Source organism: Leopardus geoffroyi, chromosome D1 (genome assembly GCF_018350155.1).
Source record: "Leopardus geoffroyi isolate Oge1 chromosome D1, O.geoffroyi_Oge1_pat1.0, whole genome shotgun sequence".
In the NCBI taxonomy this organism is placed as follows: domain Eukaryota; kingdom Metazoa; phylum Chordata; class Mammalia; order Carnivora; family Felidae; genus Leopardus; species Leopardus geoffroyi.
In genome coordinates, this window is record NC_059329.1 from 46,227,112 (window position 1) to 46,241,403 (window position 14,292).

Below are 14,292 nucleotides of genomic sequence, written 5' to 3' on the forward strand. Positions count from 1 at the left end.
TGCTTTTTGATGCTTTCTTGGCTATCAGTTTGGTGTTCCTTTTGGATGCAGTACAGTGTTGAGCCTGGCCATGACATAGCCCAGCTTTATTCAGGTTAGATAAAAAGTAGATCTGGGAAAAGAAGGAGAGTTTCAGGATGCCTGGCTGGGAAAAGCAGAGGATATCTGGCAGAGGAGATCATTTGAGCTGAGTCTTAAGGAAGAAATAACAACGCAGAAGGTCCTAAGCTGGTAAACAGCATGGGCAAAACATAGAAGTGTAAAAAGACGTGACCTGTCAGGGAATGATCAGTAGTGCGCCTGGGACACAGAAGCTGCAAAGGTAGGTTGATGCCGACAGTATACTTAACTATAACTGATGCTTCATAAATAACTGAATGCAATTAGCCCTAAACAGTGACCTCTAACGGCTGATTATGTTACAGTTATTTGTGCCCAAGCCTTGGTGAACAGGGAGTCCCTGGGGGCAGGGACCGTGTTTGATTCATCTTTTGTAGTGCCTAGCATGGTGCCTGTCACCTGGTAAGCCCTCAGTACATGCACAATGAGCTCTTGGGGACCCTCCAAAGGATGTTAGGAAAGCCCCCAGTAGTCCTCAGCCCTGGCTGTAGGACCCTGTTACACTTTAGCAGTCCCCCCCACCCAGGCCATTCCTGTGTGCAGGCTGGAGCCTGTACCCCACCTTCTTGTTCCTACCTCGGGTCCTACCTTCTGAGGTCCACAACGATGAACGTGCATTTGTTAGGCTCCAACTGTTTGCTGTGCCCCCTGTCTTTGCCCAATACATGGCCTCTAAGCCAGACACAAATCCAACCCACATTCTGGGATAAGGCCCTTCCCCAGAGCTACCAAAGTACTAATCCCTTAGAAAACTGGAAAGAGAAAACAGGAAATTCACTCATATTCCCACCCTGCAACCTTTAGTTATATTGTTCCTTCCAGATTCTGTGTTTTTCGTTACACAGAACAACCTTTTAAGTTTCTCTTCCTTCCAACTAACTCAGTGAAATGCAGTTTAGTGGTTAAGAGCATAAGACCTAGGGGCACCTAGGTGTCTCAGTAGGTTAAGCATCCAACTCTTGATTTTGGCTCAGGTCATGATCTCACATTCATGACTTTGAGCCCCATGTCAGGCTTATGTGCTGACAGTGTGGAGCCTACTTAGGATTCTCTCTCTGCCCCTCCTCTGCTCTTTCTCTCAAAATGAATAAAATAAACTTAAAAAAAAAAAAAAAGCACAAGGCCTAGAGCCTGGTTCCCTGGGTTCAAATCCTCACTTTGTTATATGATCTTGGACAAGTCAGAAAACTACTCTATATTTCATTTTCCTGGGCTGTAAAATGAGGATGATAGTAGTTAGGATTAAACAAATAAATGTCTTTACAGTTAGACATCTAAAGCACTTAGAACAATTATCTGATGTTAGTTACTCACTTAATAGCCTCTTCTGTGTTGCCACATCATCTTCATAATAATTTTTAATGGCTGCAATATATTCTGAGTGTCCACACTCTTTACTTAATAGTTACTCCTTTGTTAGATGTTTAAGTTATTTCCAGTCATTCTGTATTAAAAATAACACTGTCATAAAGATCCTAGGACATGCGTTTTGGATTTTTCCATACATAGATTACCAGAAGTAGAAGTATGAGGGTAAAGGGCACAAGCATTTTATGCCTTTGGTCTATATTGGGAAATTGTTTTCCAAAAAAAAGCTCATAGCATTGTAAAATACAATTTATGCTGGAATTTTTTACTTTTCACTACTCCCTCACCAGCCTTGGACAACATCAGTTTCTTTGATTTGTGCAACTTTAACATTCCACAGATAGTCCCACTGTAACTTTCTTTTCTTTGACTATCATGGAGGATTCCCATTCCCCATGTGATTACTGTGTTGTGAACTCTCTGTCAGTAAGGGTCTACACCAGTTGCTGTAAGAGAGAAAATACAAAGAATTGCTGATTATGTATTTAAAAATGTATTATGTATTATTATGTATTTAAAATCAACCTACTGATTATGTGTTTAAAAATGAAAAGCATTAAGGACCTACTCCTCAGGGAACAAAGGGAAGACCAGGTGGCAGCCGGCTAGCATTGTAGTCTCTGAGGAGTGCACTATGAGGCTGCTTCTGCAACTAATGGACAGACTGCAAACTGGATTCATCCACTGCTTCGGGAACAATCTATTGCTGTGGAAGTGGAAAACCAAGGCTGTGGGGTTTCCAGATTTAGCAAGGTCAAAATGCAGCATGCCTACTTAAATTTGAATTTCAGATAAATAATGAATTTTGATAATAATGAATAATTTTTTAGAATACTTATGCTAATATTGGATGGGAATGCTTACATTAAAAAAAAGTTATTTGTTGTTTATCAAAAATCTAAATTGAAGTGTCCTACATTTTATCCGGGCAATCTCACAAGGCGGGGATGATGCTGCAAAAAGCGTTCTTCCTTCCCCCTAACCCAGCCTTTCAGTCACCGTCTGGTGCCCCTCACTGGCAGAGCCCAGCATAAAGCCAGTTGACAAAGCTGGCAAAGCTGGTCTGCAGACAAAGCAGAGTGAAGAATGGGTTTGAAACTAAGAAACAGTTATACCCAGTAATTGGCACAGTTGATCCTTTTAGCTACTCAGCATCCGTACACCGCGTTGTATGCACTGATACTTCCAGAAAACAACAAAAACAACTCCAACAAAACATATCTTTGCAACAAATGAAGACATTCTTACCTTCTCCTCAAAATGGGGAGAGGCAAAGTCTGTACAGTCATTCTCTTCATCTCTGGAAAACAGTCACACTACCCATCTCTGGTCAGGATTAACTATCTTAAAACTCTGTCACAGTCATGTTTGAAAATTCTGTTACCTAAAGACTAAATTATAGGATTAAGAGGAAGGAGAAGGGAGAATAAATTAGCTAATATATACCATTACATATAATCACATAATACTCAAGGATGAAAATCTGCATGGCTTCTGTATTCCTTGTTTCTGTAACCAGTCGTGAGGCCATAATTGATGTTTATACATTTCTCCCTCAACGTCCCATTCCATGCTTTCTTGTCCTCAGACAGGACTTCAGCTGGCCAGGGTCCTTTAGTGGGATGACCCAAACCTTTTATATCTGAATGGTATGAATACTAAGTGGTCCTGCCTCTGTTTTGTTGCAGTAATATTCATTAATATCTACTATTGAGCCTGGAAGTACTAAGACACACCCCAGAGGATCCCCTGGGCTCAGATCTAGTCCTCCCTATCCTCAGTTTCCCCTCAGTTATCAGGATGAATAACCACACCCTCTCTTTCTTTGCCCATTGGTTTCATGGCAAAAAATAAAATAAAATAAATAAGAAAGAAAAAAGTACCAAATGGCCAGGTGGCACTCTCACCCTTCAATTTGGTAGAACCATGCTGTGAACTCTAATACAGGCATTTGTTTCTTGGGAACCAAATACCTCCAATCCAGAGAGCACAAAATGGAGGAATGTGTACAAGTGAGTTATCAGGTGAAATGGTGAAAGGAGCCACTTCCACTTCAACCCTTTGCTTTCCAGACCCAAATATTCTGGCCATGGAATAAAGAACACAGTGTAGCATGTGCTAAGTCAAATTGCATCCTGTAAAATAGAATTTCACCATCTGCATAGGGTGTTACCTTGACTAAGTCTTAAGTAGACCATTCTACTGATCTATTAGGCCAGCTACTCCTAGGTGGTAGAGTACATGTTAAGACCACTGAATTCCATGGGCATAAGCCTATTGGTGCATTTCTATTACTGTGAAATGAATTCCTGATCAGAAGCCTTTTGTCTGGAATATATCAATGGTGAATAGGCTATCCACAGATTCCAAACATCCACAGATTATGGCACTGGTAGAGTATTACATGTAGGGAAAGCAAATCTATAGCCAAAATATATTTTTAGTCCATTGAGGATAAATGTCTTTCTTGTCTATAATGGAAAGAGTCCAAAGTAACCATTCCACTGCCAGGTAGATGTTCTTCCCAGGGAATGGTGTCATACCAGGAGCTTAATGTTAGCATCTGCCATTGACAGGTTAGTCATTCTGCAGTAGCAGGTCAACCTTGATGGGAGGAAGTCCATGCATAGCCTCTGTCCTTGCCACCATGGCTACTTGGTACATAAACTCATTGAGCAAACCCTAAGTGGCAGGAGAAGGACACTGACTAACATATACATGACATGCCATTTTTTCCACCTGGTAGAGAGAACCTATTTCATTATGCCCTTTGCTCAATTTTCATGTGTGGCATAACTTTGTTCACACTCTATGCTTTTCCCAAGATGTCCATCCACACACCCCTATCCTAGGCTTCCTCATCACCAACCTTACTGTTTATTTTATTCTAAGTCCCTGACCATCAGCTAAACCATTAGCAACTGCCAATGAATCAATATAGGTCTAGCCATCTCTTGGACCAAAATGGACAACCAAATTTATAACTTGAAGTCATGTGCATTAGGAATATTTTCCTCACTGTTACCCTTTAGGACTACTTTTCATTGGGGCTGTGAAGCTGCAACATAAATTTCTCATTGATTCCAGCATATCATTAAGAATGATCTGTAAACCAAGCCCAAGCTTTTTTCTCCTTGGTCATATGAGGCCCTAGGTGTGCACTGAAGGAGAGGACATCATGCAGCAGAAGTAGGTGTCAAATGAGTCTGAGCCACCTGCTCATGCAACTTATTTGTACCTTTCAGATGGGCTCAAGCCATTTGATGATGTTATGCTACTGGGCACACCCAGCCTTATGACTTGGTTGATAAGATAGACAGCTCAGATCACATAGTCACTTAATGGCTCATGGCTACTTTGTGGTTTCATTTTTAATTTGTTTTTTTTTAATCCATTTATACTGTAAACAAATTATTCTATGAGGTTCATGCTTCTTTTTGGCCTCTGTTATGTTTGTCCTTGTCATTTTATTTATGAATGATGGTGGTAGCAACACCTGACTATCTGATCTTCTCTCCCAGAGTCTAATAACAATCCAGGAGCTCTTTCTCAAAAGGACATTTTTCTACAAAAGAGGACATATCTTTGCTCCAAACCTGCATGCTTACAGGCTTCTCTAAGGGCTAAGGAAAGTTGCTTCTTTGGCTACACATTCTAGGTGTGGGAAACTCTGCCAAGGGTCTTCTCTTAGGGGTTGGGAGCCAATGACCAGAGATTGATCTCAGTGCCCTCTGTTACAGGCACAGCCTCTGTCGCTGTAGCGGGGATCCTGGCTGCTCTGCGAATCACCAAGAACAAGCTCTCCAATCATGTGTTTGTTTTCCAAGGCGCAGGTGAGGTAGGTGACATCAGGAGAATAAGGATGGGTGGAGAAGCATGAAGGAAGGGAGGTGTTCAGGGGTGCTGAGAAGAGGAAGCAACACAGGTATATTGTGATAATTGCAGCTGCCTGGACACCAACATTTGGGTGTCTCAAGGACTTAACCAAGCCTCCTAGGAGTGGGGGGAAAGGTATGGAGAAGAGAGAATCTTGGTAAAGCATCTGATAAATGGTGAGCAGCCATTTGCCTTGTATCTGAACATCTACCATATGGATGTTCCCTCCCAGGCAGCCATGGGCATCGCCCACCTCCTTGTCATGGCTCTAGAGAAAGAAGGTGTACCCAAGGCAGAGGCCACAAGGAAGATCTGGATGGTGGACTCCAAGGGACTCATTGTCAAGGTACTGTCAGTCTGGAAACCTAGAGGCTTCTTGACACCTACAGCTATCGGAACTGGACTATAAGAGGTCTCCAAGGGGCAAAGAACTCAAACAAAATAGAAGGCAAACAGGAGGACAAGGTTCTAATCTCCAAAGCAAGAAACACACCCCAAAGTAGCTCTTCCAAAAGCTCTCGATATGTGAGCAAGTTTGTATATGTATGCCTTTTCCAGCTTTATCTCCCACCACTTCTTGCCTTGCACTAACCTCCAGCCACAGTAAATCATAGTTTTCCAGAAGTAACATACTGTCTCTCCCACATCCTTGCATAATTTGTTCCTCTGCTTGAAATGCCCTTTTCTTTTTCCACATACCCACTCTCAACCATTAACCCCATCTGTTTCCTCCTTGTCTTCTGTTACGTCCTCCAAGTTGCTTTCCCTGAACATCTAGGTGTCAATTCATTTCCTACATTTATGCTCATATAGCCTGTATACATTGCACTTGCCACACTGTAGGGCAGCTGCCCTTTTAATTGTCTCTCTCGCCCCTAATCTATATAGTCTTTATACCAATGCCTGGCATGTAATGAGTACATAATTATGTTTGAGGTGTGGGCCAAAGAATAAATGAGAGAGAAACAGTCCAGCTTCTGACTGGAATGTGGTGAGGGACACAATTGGATGGCCTCCTCCTTTAGGACTTCACTGAGCCCTCCATGTTTTAATGCCCCAAATTTCACTAACATAGGATATCAGTGAAAGATTTTTTAAAAAGATGACAGATGGGGCACCTGGGTGGCTCAGTTGGTTGAGCATCCAACTTGATTTCGGCTCAGTTCATGATCCCAGAGTAGTGGGATAGAGCCCCACATCAGGCTCTGCACTGAGTGTGGAGCCTGCTTAAGATTATCTCTTGCTATTCCTCTGCCCCACTCCCCCACTCACAGTGTCTCTCTCTTAAAAATTAAAAAAAATAATAAGATGACCGAGATAGGATGAGGGGAGGCCATGGGGCTATCAACCAAGAACAGTAGAGACCTTCAAGAAGAAACTGACCTTCCCTTGTCTCATATAGAGCCCAATTACCACTAGAAGGAATTTGTCCTCTCACCCCAGGTCATTCCAGAGCATAGTGCAGGCACAGGTAAAAGCTGCCAGAGATTGCCACGCTTCCCTCTTGCCACCTTCCAGCATTATTTTGTTCATTCCATGGAGCTCACCTCTACTCAAATATCCCTCAAAGCTGGTGTCTTCACTCTGATTCTCAGGAGGCCAGCTGACCCAAAGGAGTCATCAGAAACCTTTGTGCTATTTACCGTACTGTCACCCACTGATTCCTATTTGAACAAATGGAAGGAATCCTGAGCTTGTTGGGAACAGCCAACCTTGGCAAGCCTTCCCTGGAACTTAGCTTATTATTGTTCCTGGGGAGGTTAATGGCCCTTGTAAAATACATTCACATTAGCTCCCTGACCTTGGCGGGAGCACAGGCTCCCCATCACTCAACTGGCCCTGTGAGTGCTGGACACCTTGGGGCCAAGGGTCCTGGTCAGTCTCAGACATTTCACGAGAGCCTTGCTGTCCTGGCCCCAGAGCCATGACCCTAGCAGCACAAAGAAAGGTTTTATGGATTCTCCACATGTGGCTTGGATTAAAGAAACCTCACACACCAACCCCACCTGGTAACACAAACACACATTAAAATCCTCAGGTTCCACCTTAGGTTTTACCAGGAGATCTGCTCAAGAGGATAAGCCACCAGGCTTCTGATAGCTCAGACCAGAGCACAGGGCTCTACAGGGAATGCTCTCAGGATCTCCAGATGCATCCATGTCCTGCCCAGCAGTTCTCAATGCCAAGCTGCATTGTGTTTTCCTTTCCCTGCAGGGGAGGAGCCACCTGAACCATGAGAAGGAGATGTTTGCCCAGGACCATCCTGAAGTGAACTCCCTGGAGGAGGTGGTGAGGCTGGTAAAGCCCACAGCTATCATAGGTAGGAGGAGGCAGGAGACCCACTGTTCAGCCCAGCTAACCCTCTTGACTTGCAGGTGGAAACTGAGGCTCAGCAAGGAGGCCTAAGTGATCAATAGAAACACAGCTCTCTCCCCTATCCCATGCCTGCTTCAGTGCCACAATCTTTTATTGAGTGACTACTGTACAAAAATCATAGAACTAAGGCACCAAGTTGGGGCTTAGTGATGCAGAATTATCCAGTGCAGTGGAAAAGCACAGGGCTGGTCTGGGAGCAAATGAGTGCTGCTCCCCTAAAAAGGGGACCCTGGCACCTCTTCCTAGCCTGGGAGAGCAGCCCACTCTAAAGGACAATGCCCAGGAATGCCTTCACAGGTACATCTTAACCAGGCAGGGACCTGAAGTGGACCAGTGTTCCCTTAGGGATTAACTGGAGGTCTTACCCAGCTTGAGCAAGAAGACCCTTTTCTCTTTGGCTCCCTCCATTCCTATGGCAGACGCTATCTCCAAGACTCCTAAGTCTTTCTTGTTGCACCTGGCTCCCTACCACCACCACTACCACCAGGAGAGGAATGGGTTGTTTATAAAGAGTAGGCATCCCTACTACCCCCCCCCCTTTTCCCTGTAGGTGTTGCTGCCATCGCAGGAGCCTTCACGGAGCAGATTCTGAGGGACATGGCCTCCTTCCACGAGCGCCCTATCATCTTTGCCCTGAGCAACCCCACCAGCAAGGCCGAGTGCACGGCTGAGAAGTGCTACCGGGTCACTGAGGTCAGCGGGGAATCCTTCCTTCCCCAGGCTGAGAGGACACAGTAACAATAATTATGAGTAACCCTGTGAGGGTGAAAAAAATCCCCGCATCACTGATGAGCAAAATGAGGTTCAGAAGGATGAAATAACTTGCCCAAGGTCACCGAGCTAATAAGGAGTAGAGCTGGCCCTCAAACCCAGGTCTGGCTCCAAAACCCAGGCTCTTACCATCCTGTTATACTGCTCAAGGTTCCTCTAGTAATGTAGAGTTTTGACCAGAACCTGAGGCATTTGTAGACTCTAGGTCACTTGCACACCTGTCATGTCCTGGGATAGCCCTGTCGGGAGGTGACAGGTTAAAAACCTTCACCTTTCAGTGATTTCTTGGCTGCCAGGTAACTCAGTGGGAGCTAAGCTTTCTGGTCAAATGAACAAGTGTGCTCTCAGCACCTGTAATGTGCTCAGCACAACGCTGAGCCTGTGGGAGAGGATGAAGACAGGCTCAACATCTGGGAAAAATAACTAGGCCACCATTACTGCCTGAAACCAATCTCCAGGGTCCATCTCTGGTTTTCTTCCTGCCTCCAGGGCCGAGGGATCTTTGCCAGTGGAAGTCCCTTTAAGAGCGTGACTCTGGAAGATGGCAGGACCTTCATTCCTGGGCAAGGAAACAATGCCTATGTGTTCCCTGGAGTGGCTCTGGGAGTCATTGCTGGGGGGATCCGGCACATCCCAGATGAGATCTTCCTCCTGACGGCGGAGGTATCGCTGTCCCTCCTCCCTTGCATGCTCCCAACAGGGCCTGTGATCTATACCAGGTCCTACACTGGGCTCCCAAAGAATCCTTCTCTCATCTCTTCTACCCACCTGCCCCTCACCCTAGCAGTGGATCCTCAAAATGCTTGAACCTCAAGCTTCTCTCAACATCGCCTTGAGGCTTAAACTTCTCTCAGAACACGCACACAATTTTTAAGGGGGAATAAGGAATAGTCAATGGGAGGAGTCATTGGCAGGAAGCACTGGTAGTGAGGGGACATACCTCAATCTGCTCCTTGCCTCACAGTACTGCCCATACACTTGCCTAGAACAGAGAAGATGCCACCAAAACCATCTTGAAACTAGGCTCATGGACCATGACAGGCATTGGATTCTTCCATACACTGATCTTGACCATGTTACTAGGGTAACTTGTTGCAGAATAAGCCCCACTAGGGGCTTATTAAGGGATAGGTTGCAAGTCTGGATCTGAGTACTTGGATATTAAGCACAGATATGGGGGTGCTCCTGCTCCAGGTTTCTAACTGGAAACTCTCCCAAAATGATTCTTTACTGGACATGATGAAAGCAATGAAAGAATATATTAAGAATGACAGCACACATTCCTAATAATGGTGATTAGGAATAACAGCTATAGTGGCTTACATTTACCAAATGTTTACTAATGCCAGGCACTTCACAATTATCCTCACTCTGAGGAAACCAAGGCATAGAAATGTCTGTTTTGGGAGGTTAAACTAATTAAAACCCTAAACAAATACTAAATCTATTTATCCCCACTGAGCACCAAAGGTTCTGCTGTGATTTCTGACATGTTTGCATTTCCCCATCACCATGGCACTGATGAGAGCCCCGAACCCTGCAAGACATGGGAATGGCTTCCATGCAGCCCTATCTAGCTCCACTTCTATGGGCCCCACAAGGAACTGTCTCATGCTCTAGGTTCCTTCTTACTACATCCTGGTCTTTGAGCACTGGCTCCACAAGGACATGCAAGTAGTATAGACCTGCAAGCACAATAGCCCCCAAGCCATATGCACACTAGCTGTGGCTTCAGGACATGGCTGTCTGACCATCTTGTGTGAGTATTCTGGTATTTCTTCTTGTTACTGTGTCATTGGTGGTGGTGTGCCATGGCCGTGGGTAGAGCTATTTGAAACCCCCATGGGACGGAAGAGTCACTTCCTGCTTGGAGTTAGCATGAAAGCAGATCCCCCTGTTGTGCAGAAACGTGATTGCTAGAGCCTTCCTATGTAACCCCAAGAGACATCTGCACGCCCACCTCCTAGTGCTGTGGGACCATTCAGCTCCATCATTTCATGAACAGTGTCCATCAATTACACAGGAACCTCTCCTCAATGCATGTATTAGTCTCTTGCTGCAAGCAGGACAAGATCACTCCCTTCTAGGAGCTGACAGTCTGGCCTTCAAAGGACTGGCAAGTTCTATTTCTGAAAGGGGTGCTTTTAAGTTAAGACAATTGAAGTTGAATCTGATTTCCGTATGGAAAAAAAACAAATACAACTTTTATGAGATTTATGTATTTCACCTTGACCACTCTGTAAAATAAATATAGTGATCATCCCTATGTGATACTCAAGGGAAGTGAGGCACAGAGAGCCTAAGTTATCTGCACAAGGTCACTGGGCTTGTGAGCAATAGCACCAGGATGGTCCCAGCTGATTTACCCCAAGCTGCAGCAGAGCGTTACCAGTGCCCAGTGTCTTAGAAGTGACCATGCCTCACTCTACAGGATACCTTTTCCAGATGCAGATCTAGCCATGGAAATCCTGCTTCCCTCTGATCCCATCTTCTATACCTCCACCAAGAAAATCCGTCAAAACCCAGAACAGTCCATCTCTCTCACTTCAGACATTCGAATGGCTCCTCAGTGCTTAAAGAATAAAGCCCAAACTCCTTCACATGGCTTCTATATAAGATGTATCATCACTGAGCCCTCCTTCCTTCTCAAGCCTTTAGCCTCCTCCCTACCATCAACCTAGTCAAGGTTCTATTTAGAGTCAAGAACTCACGCTCTCCCCTCCCTGCCTCTCTCCAAGAAATTGCATGTGCTATTGCCTGTCCCTTTTTGGGTAATTCATACTTTGTCCTTCAGGTCTTAGCTTATGTCTCTTCTCCTGGTAAGCTTTTCTGAAGATGGCAGACTAGGCCCTGCCTTCCTCTATGCTTCTATGCCCCTTCTCCTTGCACTCACTTCTATGTTAAAATTGTTGTACCTGTTTGTTAATTGCCCACTGACTCCAGACTACAGGAGGAAAAGGGCTTCTCCACCCTCAGCAACTAGCACAGAGCCTGGCATCTCACAGAGCTCAGTTAATGTTTGACTCAATGAATGGAAAAGAGGCATAGGATGAAAATGAGGCAGAAGAGGAGGAGGCCCTCTTTCCTAATGTCAGCCAAACTCTGAGGCAAGACCAACTCCTTTGGCTCATCCATTCTTGGACATAGTTCTCAGAGAGCACCATGGCTTCTCCCAAATTTAAATCTGACACAAGAAGATTGAGTGGGAGTGGATTCAGAGCCAGCACATAACAGAGGCTGTTCTGCAAGGCTGGCTGAGCACCACTGCCTGAGGCTGAAGGATGAGGCTTGAAGGGGAGAGTTGGGCCTCAGAGACAGGCTCTGTGGGAGGTGCTGTTCCCAGGATGATGTGTGTAGAACATTCGTTCAGATAAAGCCCAAGGCCCCTTTGTGGTGTCACTCAGAGGAGAAGCCTTTCCTCAGGGCTGGAGGAGAGCTCAAGGAGCTCTGAATACTGACAAGATGGCCTAGATGGGTACCCAGGATCTTACTAAGCATGTGGGAGAGGATGGAACTAGGGAAGTGAGAGTCTCAGGGATCTCTGTGCAATAGGCTGGACCAGCCAAGGGGATATCCCAGAGTCTGCTTTACAAGCCACAAGTTTATTCACCTTGGTCTTAGTGATTCTTTAGAATTCAGGACCTCATATTGCTTAAAGCTTCAGCCAGTCTCTCAGTACAGAAAGGATGTGTCCTTGCTTAAAAGCCCAAGCATTAAGCTCCCAGTGGGCCATGAGGTGGCAGAGACTACAGTGGGGAATGGCCATGGTTGGCCACCTGTGTGGGGTGAGGTGAGTCTCTGGGGTCATGGGTTGGGCTTGTTCTGGGAAGGCAGAAACTCAGCTTATTCCTCTTGGTTCTCTCTCCCCAGCAAATTGCCCAAGAGGTCTCTGAGCAGCATTTGTCCCAGGGGAGACTGTACCCACCACTCAGCACCATCCGAGATGTGTCTCTGAGAATCGCCATCAAAGTAAGGAGCATCCTGCCCCCAGAAATGTGGTTAGTGAGGCTCAACAGCCTCCTCTCTCTGTGAGTTTAGGAGAGCTAAGGGGATGGCAGCGATGGAGACATCCTGAGCTCCTTGGGCTGCACTGCAGGCAGCCCAAGGCTGGGTGAGAAACTCCTATCTGCAGCTTGAGCCCCACTCCCAACACCCACTCAGGCCAGTTCTGGGAAAGCTCCTGGATTTCCCCTCAAACACCAGGCAAAAAGGTCATTGAAGTCCATAGTCTTGTGGATCAAAATGTGGGTGGAATTTTTAAAAAATGAATCATAAGTGCCCATTTATACAGAAAAGTCAGCTTTTATAGTATCATGGAAAGAGTTCAGGCTGTTGGGTCCCAGCTCCACCAACTACTTCATTTTCCTGAGCCTCAGTTTCCCTCTTTTCCAAAGGCGCCAGTAATTCCTTTCTCCCAGAGTTTGAAAAAGATTAAAGAGGACAGGGAAAAAGCTCCATACTCAGTGCCTTTCTTACCAGAGTAGATGCTCATTTCCCCCCTTTATCTCAGAATGACTGGGCCATGGGGTGATCAGGTTCATGGAATATTCCAAGGAAAAATATCATCCTAGAGACCCCGCAGAGATGATGGGTTTTCGGGGAATCAGAACATGGTACAATAAAGACTGGCCCCAACATTGATAATTATTGATACAGATAATGATTGTATTAGAGTTTATTATACTGTCATTTTTATTAGTATATATATTTTACATTGTCCATAAGTTTTCAAAATAATTTCAGAAGACACATTGCACAAAAGCATTTATTCCCCATGTATTGTCCATTGTAAAATCCAGAATCAGCCTTCGAGACCAACAGTTCAGCTGATAGTCCCAACTCTGCCCTGTCCATTTCCTTCCTTTGGGGGATATTTAGATTCATGCTTTTCTGAAGCAAAATCTAATATGCAGAGAACAATGTCCAGGCTGTTGTTCCAATTCAGCCCACATTTAGCAGGGGGTAGGGGAGAAATCAGGTGTCCAGTATTGGACACCACTCCAGAGAAAGGTCGCATTACTCACACTTTACAGATGAGGAAACTGAGGCTCAGCAATAGTAATGTCACTGCTCAGCACCCACCAGCAGTTGGAAGCAGAGGCAGACATGAGTCTGAGGCCTCTTGATCCTGGCCTAGTATTTATTTCTACCTAGGCAGAAAGCTCACCATCCCTCTGCTTCAGTGGCTTCAGGGACAACAGTTCGTGGTTCTCCAGGGGGAATTCCCCTTCCACAGGCTCCCAAGCAACCTTCAGGCAACTTTTAGGCAGGTTCCTCCTCAGGTTCCAGTTCCTCAGCCACTATGTTTTTCCCTAGGTCCTCGACTTCGCGTACAAACACAACCTGGCCTCCTACTACCCAGAGCCCAAGGACAAGGAGGCTTTTGTAAGATCCCTGGTCTACACTCCAGATTATGACTCCTTTACACTGGACAGCTATACTTGGCCCAAGGAAGCCATGAATGTTCAAACAGTCTGATGCAGTTTCAGAGTCTGGTATGGGGCTGGAACAACCCCAGCGTAACACTGACAATATAAATGGGTTCTAAAATGGCCATCTTTGTCACTGTGTTTTTCCTTTGAACTTGCTGGTGTGATGGGAGCTACCCAGGCACACAGTGAATGATAGCCTTGTGCCTGAAAGCCCTGAGAATTCCCTTTTCTGTAACCCTCTTCTGACTTCCTCCCCAAGAATTTCTTAATCCAATTGCCAACAATTAGCTAGGCCTTGTGGGAAAGCTAGACTCCTTTCTAGAACTCTGCGTTGACAGAGTTCAGAGTC

At 45.4% G+C, this 14,292-nt stretch overlaps 1 protein-coding gene across 3 annotated transcripts in view; it reads left to right on the forward strand.

The window, feature by feature from the left end:
* ME3 (malic enzyme 3) overlaps positions 1–14,065 on the forward strand; it is a 184,626-nt gene extending 170,561 nt beyond the window's left edge. For all 3 annotated transcript variants that reach the window (XM_045483694.1, XM_045483695.1, XM_045483696.1), the window contains 7 exons: positions 5,229–5,326; positions 5,597–5,710; positions 7,579–7,684; positions 8,291–8,433; positions 9,001–9,174; positions 12,382–12,480; positions 13,828–14,065. In XM_045483694.1, the coding sequence (XP_045339650.1) occupies positions 5,229–5,326; positions 5,597–5,710; positions 7,579–7,684; positions 8,291–8,433; positions 9,001–9,174; positions 12,382–12,480; positions 13,828–13,989 (896 nt within the window). In that variant the 3' untranslated portion in view covers positions 13,990–14,065. The remainder of the gene's footprint in view (positions 1–5,228; positions 5,327–5,596; positions 5,711–7,578; positions 7,685–8,290; positions 8,434–9,000; positions 9,175–12,381; positions 12,481–13,827) is intronic.
* Positions 14,066–14,292: the final 227 nt, after the last annotated feature.